The sequence below is a fragment of the Lactuca sativa genome, chromosome 4 (genome assembly GCF_002870075.4).
Source record: "Lactuca sativa cultivar Salinas chromosome 4, Lsat_Salinas_v11, whole genome shotgun sequence".
NCBI lineage: Eukaryota > Viridiplantae > Streptophyta > Magnoliopsida > Asterales > Asteraceae > Lactuca > Lactuca sativa.
The window spans coordinates 319,552,804-319,569,915 of record NC_056626.2 but is presented as its reverse complement, the minus strand read 5'-3'; the positions used below and the strand labels follow the sequence as shown (position 1 = coordinate 319,569,915).

Genomic DNA, 17,112 nt, shown 5'->3' with positions numbered 1-17,112 from the left:
TCATCCACAAAAGGGCTCAACTCGAAGTAGGGAATGAACAAAAAGAATCAAGCCTTCCATTCAAACATTTTAGCAAACACTTGTTGGACAATCATATGGAAGAATCAGGTTGCTTCTCTAACGATGAGGTTGCCCAAAAACCCAACAATGTTATAGCTCTATAATTGTTTTTCAAACTCATCAATCATATAGATGGACCAAAATCAACAGAAGGTGAAAAACAGGAAATAAATCTATCTTCAATCCAATCAACAGAATTCGAATTAGGTCTATAGTTAAGAGAAAGTATTGTAAAAGACTATGAGCTCATTTGAATAAGTTTAGAAATTGAAAGATTCAAACAAAATCGTAAAAGACAATGAACTTACCTTCTTTGATAACCAATAAATATTTGATTTTAAAGGATTGGTGTTTCAATGCCCAGAACTTCCCAGATTTCAATAATTTTTTTGTCTCTGCATAAGAAACCATAAAAGGATCATTGCATTTTTTTTATCATCATAAGGAAGAAGAAGCGAAAAATACCATGATTTTATGGTCAGAGAGATTTAGAAATAATTTTGGAAACGATTACCTTCTATATTATGCTAATCAACTCAACAATCTCACTCATCAATTACTGATTTCTCGTTCGTATAATTAGAAAGTCTATCCTTATAGACTGTGTGAGAGTACAATTAAATTATAATTGCTAATTTTCAGCGACGATTTATGGATATGATCAATTAAGCGGGAAAAAAAATTAAGAAATCCTTAGAAAATGAAAATGATACATATCAAAGAAAGAGTTTAGAAAAAGTACATGTGACCAAAGAAAAGCAAAGGACTAAAAAAGACAATATCTGTAAATTGAAGGGCTGGTTGAGAGAAAACAAATAAAACGAGAACAATCACACCATTTTTGTATATTTTACTTTCACCGGCAAACCGAAACCGAAAGCACCCCAAACAGGAGAAAAAAAGAAGAAAAAACCCCTCTTCTGTCGAAATTGGTTAAAACCCTAATTAAATATTCAACCATCAAAACGATCGAATTTCTTCTTGGATTATCAATTAATTGCTCTCTTATAATGTCGGAATTTTTAGAGAAGAAGGCCAACGTTGTAGAGATTCTGGATAGCGATGATGAAGACGGTGATCGATCAAGTCGACCAGAAGTTCAGAATAACGGAACAATCGAGTCCGACGATCGGAGATTGGAGAACCGGAGCTTTTGGAAAGCAGGAGTGTTTGATGTTGGTCCAGTAAAATGGACTCCTTCCCAAGGTTTACTACATACACCCCTTTGTATTATTCCATTAGATCTGTGTAATCCAGTTTCGGGTTCACGAAAAGTAACATTGTGACGAAATACATTATATCTGCAATTTTTGTTGTTCCCTTTGCAAAATTTACTCAAAAAAATTTGGGAATGAAGGGAGTATCAGTAGCTAAAGTTTAATTTCACAAAAATGTATTGATCCGACACAAAGACAGGATACTTCCATTAATCTAAGAGGTTCTGTGATGGTATTGTTGTTACATTGGATCGATATAACTTTCGACGTACTATTGATTTCCAAATACAAAATAGGGAAGTCTTATGGACTAAATAGCGGCAATTATCTGTAAAGATTCCCATGGATAAATATACCAATGTAGCTTGAATTTTGTCAAAAAGGAAATGATTGCTATATTTCTGTGGTATATGGTGTAAGTTTCTTCCATCCCTCTTTGCTGCTTCCCCTAGATTTCTGTCATTACACATTTACACTGTTACTGAACTTGTCATCTTTATAGAAATGAAAAAAAATGTTACACACCACTAACTTATAGTCGACTAGAACATACATACATCATACATGTTTGACTTGCAGAATCACTGAATGGAGTTCTGGTTTATTGCAGATGAATTGGAACATGCTCGTGTACATCCAAAATTTCTTCATTCAAATGCAACATCACACAAATGGGCTTTTGGTGGTATGACTTAAAAGTTTCTGATTTTTTCCCTCTTTTCTTTTCAGTACTTGAGAAAATGTAGAAGCAATAGTTTCTTATAAAGAAATCCCATCTAGGTTAATTCATGCTTCTTTATATTTCTAGAGTAGTAAATATAATAAGACTCATTTATTCAAAATATTAAGACATTGCAAGATGAATATTTAACTAGTAAACCAATAAAGATAAGTGATAATACTCACAGTGTAGTTTCTTTTTTATGGCAGCAATTGCTGAGCTTTTGGATAATGCTGTTGATGAGGTAATCATTAGTTATAGATATCAGTCTCTCACTAGAATTTCATCAATAAAAGTAAAACAATATATATTCTTTTCAACTGTTTCCCATTTGTTTCTAATGATGTTATTATGGTTAATCTTGTATACCAGATCAACAATGGTGCAACTTTTGTAAAAGTTGACAGAATCTACAGCAAAAGGGACAATTCTCCTGCTTTACTTTTCCTTGGTAACATTCTTCATGTATTAACTCACCATTTACCAAATACCAAATCCATGCTGACTCAGCAATCTGAAATGTTGTTGCAGATGATGGAGGTGGAATGGACCCTGAAGGCATGCGAAAGTGCATGAGTTTAGGATACTCCACAAAAAAGTCAAACAACACTATTGGACAATGTAAGTGTTAAGAACAGTTTCAATCTTTGACTTTTTAGTACTTGTTGTTGACTTTTAATGTAATATAAAATCTTGACAATTGAAAAATTCTTACTTTTTTCAGATGGAAATGGATTCAAGACAAGTACTATGAGATTAGGAGCTGATGTGATAGTTTTCAGTCGTGCAATTCGAAAAGGGTATGTTTTAAACTTTTAATTTCTTTAATATTATTTTATTCTTTTAATTAATTTGTTATTAATGTTGTTTTATGAACTTTATCTTGTAGCAAAGCAACTCAAAGTGTTGGTCTTTTATCCTATACATTTCTACGCAAAACTGGACAAGATGATGTTATTGTTCCCATGGTAGATATATGAAAATGAAAATTCTTTATGTTTTTTTATAAATCTATTTTATTTCTTTATTAATCTTATATAATTTTCTTTTGCAGATTGATTTTGATATATCAAAGCATTGGGCAGAGCCTTTAATATATGGCTCTCAGGATGATTGGTCTACTAACTTGAACACAATTCTTGAATGGTCTCCATTTTCTTCAAAAGACGATTTAATGCAACAGGTTTATTTAATCATTTATATTCAACAAGTTTATTTATTTATTTCTGTTTTTAAAATCTGTATAAACTTTCTCAGTTTGAAGATATTGGGCCACATGGGACAAAGGTGTTAATATACAACTTATGGCTGAATGATGAAGGCATTTATGAATTAAACTTTGATGAGGATGATGAGGTATTAATATTATTATGAGATACTATGATGTTTTTTGTTAAAATTAATAATATGGTTAATTGTTTTTCTGATATAGGATATAAAATTGAGAGATGAAGCTAATCGATCATCCAAATCAAGCAAAAAAGAAGCTGAAAAACAAGCTCATATATCCAACCAACTTCTTCATTCATTAAGGGTAATTATACAATTATACAATTATATTTATTCATTGTTTTTATAATTTTGACATCATCATGATGTATAATTATATATATTTCTTCTTTTCAGGCGTATGCTTCTATGTTATACCTCAAAAAATTTAAAAACTTTAAAATTTTCTTGAGAGGAAAACCAGTAGAGCAGTTTAATATAGCTGATGATTTGAAACATCAACAAGTAGTCACCTACAGACCACAAGCCAATTCAATGAAAGATGTAAGATCTCTCTCTCTCTCTCTCTCTCTATATATATATATATATATATATATTATATGTTTCCATATTTACCCTTTTGAGCATGTGATTTTTTTATATTCTTTTATTATTTGTAGGCTGTTGTGGTGACAACCCTTGGATTTATCAAAGAAGCTCCTGCTCTTCCAATTACTGGATTTAATGTATACCATAAAAATCGTCTTATTCGGGTATGTAATATGTAGTATGTACTCCTAAAATTACATAAATGGTCCCTGTGGTTTACCAAAGATGTCAAACTCAGTCCTTGCTAGTTTTTCGTCCGTCAGTGTGAGGGTAATTTGGTCTTTTTAGGTAGCAGGGACTGAGTTTGTGACCATGAGTAAACTATAGGGACCATTTATGTAATTTTGTCTATATTTTATGTTTATGAGTTTGTGGCTTTTCCATCTTTTTCCCTTTTTTAAAATGTCACTTTGATCCCTTTCACTTTAAACTTTGTAAAATGTCATTTTACAAAGCTATAAAAATTAAATAATTAATTAAAATTACCCTCACACTAACGGAGTTAGCAAAAAGGACCATTCATGCAAGTTTTAGGTAGCGGGGACTGAGTTTGTGACCTTTGGTAAACCACAGGGACCATTTATGTAACTTTGTCTAATATATTGAAAATGTTGCGCAGCCTTTTTGGAAAGTAACTGGAGAAGGGCATTCAAAAGGGTATGGAATTGTTGGAGTTCTTGAAGCAAATTTCATAGAACCAGCACATGACAAACAGGATTTTGAAAGATCTTCTCTGTTTTCAAGGCTGGAATTGAAGCTTAAACAGATGCAAATGGATTACTGGTTAGTCATAAATGGAATTGGAATTCATGATTCCATTCCATGGTTTTTTTTTTTATATATAAAAGAAAACAAAACTGAACCCCAAAATTTGATTTTTATAAAAAAAAAATAATGTTTTTGATTCAGTTTCAGTTTCAGTTTTTTTACACAACCCCAAGTAAAAATAATTAATATTATTTATTACTGCAATATTATGATTTTTGTATAAAAAAATTACAGGAAAAACCACTGTCACTTAATTGGGCACCAACCTGATCAAAGTTTTTTGCGCAAAATGCACACACAAGGTCAAACCGTTGACCAGTCAATTCACGGTCTTCCGGTTGACCCAATACCCAATTTGACTGGTCAACAGATGCCTAACCATGGTCAAAGTCAAAGTCAAAGTCAAACCGTTTACAACAATAACATACCTGTGGCTCGTGCGCCTCCTGGATTTGCAACCATGACATCTGTAAATTTTCATCTTTCATTGTTACATAAACACTTTCTTACTTTTGCTATTTGACAATTATACCCTTTTGTTCGAATGCCTGAAAATTGAAATATCCTTTATTTTTTTTATATTTTTATGATAAGGGTTTTGTTCAAGAAGTGGCAAGTGGAGATGATATTGATCGAATAATCAATGAAAATATCCAACTTTTCACAAGGTAAAAGTTACTGTGTACCTAATTTACATTTATGACAACCACTTATATGAATTTACGGATCTACCCTTATGATTTTTTTTTGCAGGTGTGACCGGTATGCTCAAAAGGAGACTGAGTTGAAGTCTGAGGTGAGTCCAAATTATTACCAAAAAACATGGTTATTATTATTATTTTAATTATATTATTATTTTGATTAGGTGGAGGATTTGGAGAGACAAGTTGCGGAAACAAAAAGGAAATGTGCAGAGATTTCCGAACGACTTGAGTTTCTAAGGCGGCAGAGACTTGTAAGATGATATGGGAATGACAAACATCGAAATTATATTATAATGTACATATAAAAAAAATATATCTAACTTAATACCAAAAAGGCAAAAAGTGAAACAAGAAAAACTATTCAAAGTGAAATTGCAAATTATCCAAAAATATTGAATTTCTTGTTTTTCACTGACACCTCAACTTCCTTCATTTTTTTTTCAACGGGCTGAATATTATAAGTTATAACCACTACTAGCTATAAAAGAAAATACAATTAAATTGGATGTTGCAACTAGCCTCGATCAAATTCTTCAATACCTTTTGCGTTTTAACTACAAAACCAGTTAAAAGACAACGATATAATGGAATCAAAGATTTGGTCCTTAGAAATATCTTTTTTTTTTGAAACGGCAAATATATTATACAAAAAGGTACCCAAATCTAGCAAGAAACTAGAAAATGGAACCAGAAGGTAGAGTACATATACATAAAAGGATTACAAACCACTAAAAGGAGAAACTAACAATTCATTCCAACTACATATTTTGTTTTTATCCCTGTGCTTCAGCCAATAGAAGGCCATCAACTTAATACTTTCAGAACCATGAAGAGGCGAAGTACCTTCAGTATGGAATAATTGTTTATCCCTAAACCTCCATAGATTCCAAAGCAAGCAATAGCATATGACAACAAACCTTTCCTTTTTCCATTGGTTGTTACACCAGGTGGCTGCCAGATGAAGAAAAACACTTACATTATTGAATGGGGGCAGGTCACATGGTACACCACACCGGCTTAAGATGTTGTTTCTTATCACAGTAGCAAACGGACACTCCATCAAAACATGATTGGTAGATTCAGGCGACCCAATACAGGCACTGCATAGCAATGAGTTTACCATAATACCCCTTTTCTCCAAAGCTAGAGCTGTAGGAATTCTGTCTTGGACAGCCCTCCACATGAAGCACGACACTTTGATCGGAATCACGTTACTCCATACCATATCCAAAGTATCAGGAACGTTCCCATACATAGAATCAACAATCTTCCTAAGAGAGCAGACTGAGTACCTGCCATCAGCATTTAGCCTGCAACTCCAATAGTCTGAGCCTGTCCTTAAATGAATGCCAGAAACATCACTAGAAAGGGTGCTAACAATAGGGTCTAATCCCAGGTCAGCAGGACTAGACTTCCAATTCCATCCCATAATTCGAACCACCAATTCTGTCAGCTACAATGCATCGTTTCCTGGATTCCAATTCAAATAAGGAGGGATATTTTACTTTTAAACTCCCTGACCCGAGCCACGAATCATACCAAAACATAGATTCATTCCCAGATTTGATCACCAATATGAATATGTCTTGGACGTCTATACCTTGCTCAAGCAGTGTCTTTTTAATTCTACCGATATTATTCCAAACGCCACAAGATGTGTTTCTAGAAAGATAATCAAAGGGCTTATCCGCTAAGTTGTGGATCCCATAAATCACCCGGGCCCAGAGGGAAAATCTGTCATTCTTTAGTCGCCACCACCATTTTACAAGTAACCCAATATTTAAGGCTTTTATGGAACCTACTCCCAAACCCCCATTACATTTAGCTGTCAACACCTTATCCCAACTAACCCAGTGAATTTTTTTCTTTTCGTCACACCCACCCCATAAGAAAGATCTTCGAATCTTCTCCGGTTCTTCTAACACACCCGTTGGAGCTTTGAATATCGATAAGTAATAGGTAGGCAAATTCTCAAGATCTGACTTAATTAAAGTCAATCTACCACCGAATGATAAGGTTTTAGCCTTCTATAAGGATAGTTTGGAGTGGAATTTATTGATAACCGGCTTCCAATTTTTAATTAAATTCATATTTGCGCCAACTGGGACACCAAGATAAATGAACGGAAGAGCACCAGCAACACAGCCCAATAAGTTAGCCCAATTCACAGTTTCCGTCATGGAGGTTTCGATACCGAATACCTTTGATTTATGAAAATTAACTTTAGGTCCCGATGAGATGTGAAAACATTTCAGAATACGAGCAAGGTTTTTTAGGTTAGTCCGAGACCATTCACCTATGAACAACGCATCGTCAGTGTAGAATAGGTGGGAGATATTCAGACCGTTTCTGGGGATTTGGACACCACTGAACATGCCTTTGTCGCAAGCCGTTTTGAGAGCTACACTTAAACCTTCCATAGCTATAATGAAAAGATACGAGGATAGAGGATCTCCTTGACGAACGCCTCTAGATATGGGGAATTCTTTCGTCGGGGATCCATTAATGATCACTAAGGCTCTAGACGAAGACAGACAACCCTGAATCCACATCCGCCATTTATTACCAAAACCCATCTGTTCAAGGACCGAATCCAAATATTGCCAATTCACCGAATCGAAGGCTTTATCAAATTCAACCTTGAAGAGCAGGATTTTTTTTCCGATCCCTCTTCGCCCATGAGCATACCCCATTAATCATAAGCGGACCTTCAAGTATACAACGCCCCTCCACATATGCCGATTGTTCATCTCCGATTACCTTCCCAATAACAGATTTCATCCTATTGGAAAGAATTTTACTTATGATCTTACTCACACATCCCATTAAGCTTATAGGTCTGTAGTCGTTCAATGATAATGGGTCTTTGATTTTAGGAGCTAGAGTGATGAATGACGAGTTACATCCCCTAGCAAGCGATCTGACCCGACCCACTACCGCCCAAGAAAGGGTTCCATGGTCAAAAGAAGAAGAAGAAAAGTTAGCGGAGGCATGGGTGGCGGCTTCCCAAGATCCAATTGTAGGCGATAGTCAGCCTTACGGAAGTTTTTGGGAAAAAGTCCGAGCCATTTTCTACGAGTTAATGGAAAGTGAAACTCGAAACGCCGATCAAATTACTTCGAAATGGCGAGATATTCGACTAAAATGCACCGAGTTTGGAGGAATCTACAACAACCTCCTAAACATACGCAAAAGTGGTTCGAACGATTTTGATGTTTTCAAGGCGGCCATAGAGCAATTTGAACAAACAACGCCAACACGCAAAGCTTTTCCGTATATGAAACCGTGGCTAAAATTGAAAGACGTCCCAAAATAGAAAGAGCAAACGGAAGGCACTTCGCAATCTTCCGGTTCAAAGCGTTCGAGAAACCCCGATGCAACTTTCCAACAATCGGACGGCCGAACACACATCGACATCAACGACGATCCGCTAGATCTTGAAAACGATCGACCTCTTCGTCGGCCCATTGGAAGAAATAAAGCAAAAAAAGCGGCTTCAACATCTTCAAATTCTAGTGTGATGGATATGTTTGGCGATAAATTTGATCGATATGTGCAATTTCAAGAAACGAAGGCCGAGGTGATGACTCGGATGGAACAAAAAATGATCGAAGCACAATCATCATTTCAAGTGGCACAAGAGACGCTCCAAACAAAAACCGATATGGAAATTTTGAAAAATGAAAGCGGATGACCTCGAGGGCGAAGACTTGGAACTTTTCCAAGCGATGAAAGAGTTGGTTCGAGCCCGACATAGGCGTAGGGGGTAGTTTATTTATTTATGGTTGGAATTTTTAGTTTTTTTTAATGTTTTTTTTTAATTTTTTTTATTTTAACTAATGTAATTTTTATTTTTATTGTTATTTTTATTTTTTTTATTTCAATTAATGTAGTTTTTATTTAATGTAATTTGGTATTTTAAATTAATGGAAAAACTAGTATTAAAAAAATGATTTTAATGTATTTTTAAATTAAATTTAAATAAAAAAAATAAGGTGGAGTGGTGTGTTAGTGGTAGGTATCCATACTAGTGGTAGGAAAATATAGTATTGATGTGGCACCCACCACATATGTGATATGTGGTGGGTATAACGTAGGTTTATAACTTAAAAAAAAAACCCTTTGTCATATCTATCCCATCACCTTTTATTTTTTATGTTTTTTTTTAATTATTATTTTGTTGTAATTTAGTTTATAATTATCATTATTTTTTATTAAATCAATTATTTAAACTATTTAAATTAACCTTATTATTCAACTTACTGAAATTTTTTTATTTAAATTATATTTCTGATTTTTCCTCGATTAAATTAGATGCTTTTTGAATTTCTTTTTACAAATTTCATTTCTGATTTATTTTTAAATATTTTTGCAAATAGGCCTCATCTTTTATAAAAAAGACTATACCATTTTTTATTGTTCAAGCTTTGGTTGATTAAATGATTATAGATTAATAAAAAATATGAAAAAAAATATCTTTTATAAAAAAGACTATACCATTTTTTATTGTTTAAGTTTTGGTTGATTAAATGGTTATAGATTAATAAAAAATATGAAAAATATATAATTTATTTGATCCAAAAGTTGTTAAATGTGAAAAAACATAAGTTATTTAATCAAAAAACGGTTACAGACTAATCTAAAACATTAAAAAAACATAAGTCATCTAATCTAAAGATGGATATAGGCTAATCCGAAACATGAAAAATATAAGGAAAAAAAAAGTTAAAAAAACAGGAAAATAGTTAAGAAAAAAAATTAGCTTTTTTTTTTTTTTTTTTTTTTTTTTTTTTTTTTTTAATGTGATAACTAAAATTTAAAAACCTTGACGATTATTGTAACTAAATTTAAAAAAAAATATATTAAAATATAATTTAAATTAAAGTAAAAATGTTATTTATAATAAATATAAAAGTTAAAAAAATTAAAATAGATATTAATATTAAAGTATATATGATTCCATGAAAGGTAATTCTAAAGACACCAATAAATATCTATATGTACAAATAATTATTGCAAAGCATACTTCCATCATCAAATCTCATGTATATAAATCCCAATGGTATTTTAATTTTTAAATGTTGTCCTCATGCTTTTATTTATCTTTCAAAATTTACTTTTTGTTTTTCAAAATTTTATTTTAAACCTTTTACTTAATATATTCCAATTATGTTTTCAAATTTTGTCCTCATACTTTTATTTATCTTTTAAAATTTACCTTTTAAGGAATTGCATAAAAACATAATCAAGTCAAATTTTGTCCTCATATTTTTGTTTTACAAGGAAACCGAGTCAATAATCTTATATATTTAATTATATGTAAACAATAAATTTAATATAGATTTACATGGTTTGTTAAAATTATTTTTTTATGTAATTATTGTTAACCGATAATCTCATGATTGTTCCTATTGATGTCAATAAGGTTCACCGTGGCCAATAACTAAACCAAACCGCCCAATACGCATCTCTATTAAAAATATATAATTAAAAAATATGTATTGTTTTCTATACACACTACAAAAAAAATTCGATTTAAATACGGAAAAATTTCATAGCAAAAACATGAAATTCCGCAACTAAAGCCAAATAACTATGGAATTTGCTACGTAAATTTTCAATTAGACTCCGTAGTTTTATTTCTTGTAGCAAACTGTTTAGCTACGAAATTATAATTTCGTAGCAATTTTGCTATGATAGTTTCTACGACATCTATTCGTTGCAATTTGAGTTCCATAGCATTTCCGTAACATTATTCCATAGCAAATTTCGTAGCAATTTTTCCGTAACCAAATCCGTAATAATGTTTCCGTAGCATATTCTATAACTACGGATTTTCAGTTTTGTAGCTAACTAGCTACAAATTTTGATTCCGTAGCGAATTTTCTAGCCAAGTAGCTAAGAATATGAATTCTATAACAAGTTCATAACAAACTAGTTACAACCAAAAATTTTGTAGCATATTTTATAGTAAAATAGCTACGAGTTTCGATTTCGTAACAAGTATTCATGATTTAGCTACGGAATTGATATTGAGTTGATATATGTCAGTTAAGAATTGATATTTTTTTAGGGATAATTTCATATATACCCTAAATAAATGATTTAATATCATATTTAACCTCTCTAATATTAAAATATCATATATACCCTAAATAAACATCCAAAATATCATATTTGTCCTAAACTTTTTTTAAATTATTTTTTAATCATTATATTTATAAAATGATTATTATACCCTTATTATTAATCTAAGTTTAAAATATCATCTTTACCTTTATAAATTTCCAAAATATCATATTTACCCAAAAATGATCATTTAATTAATATATTTAAAACAAAACAACAAAAAAGAATTACGAATTCTTATACAAACTCTTTTGCTACAGTAACGATTTCTCATATCTACTCTAATACCCTTAAAGCAACAAGTGACAATGCATAAGCTAAAACTACTACAATATTTTCTTTAAGTTCTGCCACTTTCGATGAAACTACCTAAAATGCAATAAAATATGACTTTTTCAGTCAAACAATATATCCAAATATTGTTTCATTAATTCCATCACAGAGAAATACCATGACAGATACATGTATTTTAAGAAGTCAAACATAAGATACCGAGTTCAACAAATAAAAAACCACAAGACATATTTTTTTCATATGGACGTTTCCATCCATATGTGCATCAAACAAGTCTATCAAGCTTTCAAAAACAAAATACGTTTAACTAACAAAAACACATTTGAAAATAAACGACTATCGATGACATTTGTTACTTCTTTCTGAGGTGGATGTTTCATTTGTATTCAAACTTTGAGGTGCATGATTCTTGCATGTCTTTTCACGGTGTCCGTACTCACCACATCGCGGACACTTGTGCTTTCTTTTAAACTCACTTGATGATATTTAGCTTTTTATTTAGGGTATATATGAAATTATCCTATTAAAAAATACATTAAAGTGTACTTGGGCAAGAGGGTTATTGTAAATTAATAAAGATGTTACTTTTCAAATTTATAGTAAATGCCCTTGTACTTATATTGCCCTTATACTTTACAACTTTAGTTTATATCTTTTGGTTTGACATTTTTTTTCAATAAATCTTCCACTATTCGACATTCATATTCAGTTAGCCGTCGTTTATAAGCATGACCTTCCAAATATAATGATGGCTCATGGTTATGAAATTCACATATCATTTTTATCTTCCAAGAATTTTCTACTGACGAATATTTACTCTGTAGGCTAAATGAACAATTAATTTCAAATCCACTCGATGCTAACATTACTGTAACAACATACTAATGAATTTATACCTTATCTGTTTTGAATGGTGATGTGTCATCGAAGAAATAACGAATTTCATTCAAACTTTCATTTTCATCTGCTTCATTTGTGTCCATTGGATGAATATCCGTTTCGAATGACGATGTGTCGTTAAAAAAATAGTTACTTTCATTGAAGCTATTATTTTCATCTACTTCATTTGTCTCCATTGGATGAATATCATCTCTATAAACATAACAAATAGAAAAACATACATTTAATAATAATAATAATAATAATAATAATAATAATAATAATAAGAAAGGTTAAGTACAAATATCTCATAATATGTGTCACCCATCCATTCTTCCCAACTTGTCATTTAATAAAATCTATATTTATAACAAGTATCATATGTTTTCTTTTAAGGAAAGTTACTTTCAAAATGACATTGCAAGTCGCTTTCAGTTTAACATGTAAGAAATACCAATCATCTATATATAGAAAGAAATTGTAACCAAATTTTCATTTTTATCCCTTCTATTTTTGTTAATGTTTTATAGTTTTATATTTCTTATTTAACAAATTATTTTTTCTATTAATATTTAATAATATTCATTACTACTCTTCTTGTAAATGTATTCATGAGATCATTTTACTTATACAACTTTTATGAATAAATAATATGTTTCTATTTGTTAGTTTTCAAAATCAATAAAGTTTTAAGCGTTTAAGATTTAAATTGATAAAATTTAAGGTCTTTTCTAAAACTACAACGTAAACTGAGGATATAAAATTGTAATATTACATTTTATCGATAGAATGATTGGCACACATATTAATACAATAACTGAAATGATATGCAATTGCAATTCATAAACTGGGGGTATATGTCACGAAGATGGGGCATTTTAATAAAGTTATAAATTAGTCGATCGTTAATAATATGAATTTTGAAAATAATAAAATATATTATATTCATTAAATATTCTTACATTTATATTTGATTTTCAAATCAAACCTTATATTCCACCGCCTCAGCCAGAGGTGTAACAGTTGTAGGGCGTAAAAATAATTGACAAGTTACTAATACATTATAATAGAACCCTTATCAACATTTGACGATAATAATAGTTCATAAATCAGTTCGTACTCGGCGGGTTACTAAAAATAATTGTTACAAGTTGTGGTGTTTTATTGTTATAAGTTGTAGGGCGTAAAAATAATTGACAAGTTACTAAAAATTGTCTTTGGATGATACAAACTCCATATTAATGAACATGAATGAATTTTTTTTTTTCATTAATTTTAACTAAGCCTAACAGATAAAACAAGATTTGTGGTTGTGTTTTAACGACAAATTAATGTGTTTTGCTAATTATTAAGAACTCAAATTTATTAGAAAAAATGACACTCTGTATTTGGAATTTTAACGAGATCTTAATGAGGAGTTAATTATTAAGAACATAAGTATATATATATATATATATATATATATATATATATATATATATATATATATATATATATATTTCAAATCAATAATTAAGCATTAGAGTGTAATATAAAAATTAGAACAAAGTGTATCTTTTAAAACTTACATCTAAATTGAAGGGAGTAAAATAAAAAAACATAAACAAAATTGAAATTCTTTATTGAGAGTGACGGAAGATGATGGGATGAGGACTTTGTTGTTCCCAAAGCTCAATTACACGATTTTATTCGTGTAAACCCTAATTGATTTGATTGATTCAACTTTCTAGGGAAAATTTGTCAATCAAAACCCCCCTATGAGGTTTTTTTAGCACCACTCATGAATTGATGGTGTTGGTGTATTCACAAGGTGATGTGATAGATGGGGATGAAATGGTCAGTGAGAGTTAGGTTAATCCTTTAATATAAATATTAGGTGGATGTTAATGTATTCATAAATTATAATGTTAGATGAGAACATGGTTATCTATAGCGAATAAGGGACAATAACGACGAGCTACCTATATGCTACATAGAGACATCGATGGAATAGGGTTTGCTATTTTCCGTTTAGCAACAAGTTGATAGAAAATCAAATATATATTTACCTTAACTATTTTATCAATTACAATCTAAAAAAAAAAAAAAAAACTTGTAACGCCAAGAATTTAAAAATAATTTTTCGCATTTAATAAAGACAAACTTCATTTAATATTCATAAAACATCATTGTTTGTAATTCATTTCATAACATATATAAAAACCCCAAGATCACATAATATAAAAATCCCGCGTGTGTGCACTGATCAGGCCGGCGCCTTCCCGCGATCCTCACTAGTACCTGAAACAAATAACACCAACACTGTAAGCATAAAGCTTAGTGAGTTCCCCAAAATACCATATAACACATATTAGCCACTCGAGGCTATAACTCTGTGGGTCCGTGCACCCATACTCTGTGAACCCCCAGGTTCTAACTCTGTAAACAAGCATAGCATAAATCACATAGAAGAATGCAGTGCAACACATAACATACATAGCATACAAATACTCTATCATATAACTCTGGTTACCTACTCAAGGTAAAGTATAGTGAGAAGACTCACCTCGCGTGTCTTGATATCTCACAACCTGGGAATCCCTCGTGCCCGATTCTCCGAGCTCTAATCCTCCTATAACATCATAATGTCCCTAGTTAACACTTTATATCACTAATGTTGACTATCCCTAAGAAGTCAACACAGGTCCACTCTGGTCAACGGTCAACGGTCAACGGTCAACTTTGACCAGACTCGGCGAGTGCTAGGGCGACTCGGCGAGTCTACACGTTCTCACCAATTCTCTAAGATTCCCTTTCTACACGTCGAGTATCCCCCCTGACTCGACGAGTTCCTCCTGGAAGAATCGCGGGGCCACACCGACTCAACTCGCCGAGTCTGAAGAACAACTCGGCGAGTCCCAATTAATCTTCAAGCTACTCGCCGAGTCTGTTCATCGGACTCGGCGAGTCCATGCCATGCAACCGCTCAAACTGCTTTCTAAGGTCAGATCTGCTCCGACAATTCACAGGTCTGGCCTTCCTAAACTGGTTCATCACGTAAAGCCCTCATTTCGGTGCTCATAATACACCCCATGACTCATAATTTACGTTTTGACCTAAGGCATAAGGATTCCAATCCAAAACCTCCATTGATTCCCGAAATGCTCAGGCATGGGACATTCTGGACTTCCAAGGGTCCCAATATAGGGTTCCAATCGCTTGGGGGGACTAAGGAAACACTCAATCTAGCCACAAAAGGGTTCAATAAACCCTAAATCCATATACACATCAACATAGAAGAATGCAACTCGAAAATATTACCTGAATAACGTTGCTCTGTGTCCCCAATCCTCAGAATGTGGCTTCTCTTGTTGTTCCCTTAACCAAGCCTCCTCCTCCTTGCAAAATAACACTTCCAAGATCAATAATGGTCTTCTACCTTGCTCCAGATGCTCACAATCGAATTAGGGTTTCTCTCAAAGGACTAGGATGAACAATGACGGCCATAAGGCCCCTTATATATGTCCCAAACCTGGACGGTTAGGGTTTCGCTAAACAGCGCAGACTCGCCGAGTCCATATCCGGACTCGTCGAGTCCAGTCGCGAACCCGCGACCAAATCCGCGATCCTACTCGGCGAATCTGAGCTCCAACTCGCCGAGTCCCCTCTTAAAACACCCAAAAATCATAAATATAACGATACCTGGAATTCCGGGCTGTTACAACTCTCCCCCACTAGGACTAGACTTCGCCCTCGAAGTCTCACTCTGAAAATAGCTCCGGATGCTGCTCCCGCATCTCACGCTCCGGCTCCCAGGTCATTTCCGATCCCTTCCGGTGCTGCCACTGAACTAACACCAGAGGTATCTCCTTATTCCTCAGAACCTTGATCTTCCGATCTCTGATGGCCACTAGTCTCTCGGCATAATTCAGGCTCGCATCCACCTGAATGTCCTCTAATGGAACCACTGCCGACTCATCGGCTATACACTTTCTCAATTGCGACATGTGAAAAGTGTTGTGGATCTGACTCAATTCCGCTAGCAACTCCAAACGGTAGGCCACCCGGCCTACCCTCGCAATCACACGAAAAGGCCCAATATACCGGGGCCCCAACTTGCCCCTCTTCCTGAATCGAATCACTCCTTTCCAAGGAGAGACCTTCAGGAGTACGAAGTCGCCGACCTGAAACTCAAGCTCGGATCGGTGTCTGTCTGCATAACTTTTCTGTCGGCTTTGGGCGGTCAATAACCTCTGTCTAACCTGCTGAATCTGCTTTGTCATCTGAAGCACTATCTCTGTACTGCCCATCACTCTCTGTCCCACCTCTCCCCAACAAATGGGGGTCCGACATCTCCTACCATACAACAGCTCAAAGGGCGGCATACCGATGCTCGAATGATGGCTGTTGTTGTAGGAAAACTCCACCAAGGGCAAATACGCATCCCAGCTACCCCCAAAATCCAACACACACGCCCGAAGCATGTCCTCGAGTGTCTGAATCGTCCGCTCACTCTGACCGTCTGTCTGGGGATGATATGCGG

General features: G+C 33.3%; 1 protein-coding gene across 1 annotated transcript; it reads left to right on the top strand.

Annotated features, from left to right (window-relative positions):
• Nucleotides 1-914: 914 nt before the first annotated feature.
• LOC111899170 (protein MICRORCHIDIA 1) lies at nt 915-5,699 on the top strand. Its single transcript, XM_023895053.2, has 17 exons — nt 915-1,266; nt 1,888-1,962; nt 2,208-2,242; nt 2,371-2,449; nt 2,530-2,619; nt 2,723-2,798; nt 2,888-2,966; nt 3,053-3,181; nt 3,256-3,354; nt 3,431-3,532; nt 3,625-3,771; nt 3,888-3,980; nt 4,436-4,599; nt 4,819-5,053; nt 5,179-5,252; nt 5,338-5,380; nt 5,450-5,699. Exons 1-17 carry the CDS (start codon nt 1,071-1,073, stop codon nt 5,546-5,548), a joined length of 1,815 nt encoding a protein of 604 aa, XP_023750821.1. The 5' UTR covers nt 915-1,070; the 3' UTR covers nt 5,549-5,699.
• Nucleotides 5,700-17,112: the final 11,413 nt, after the last annotated feature.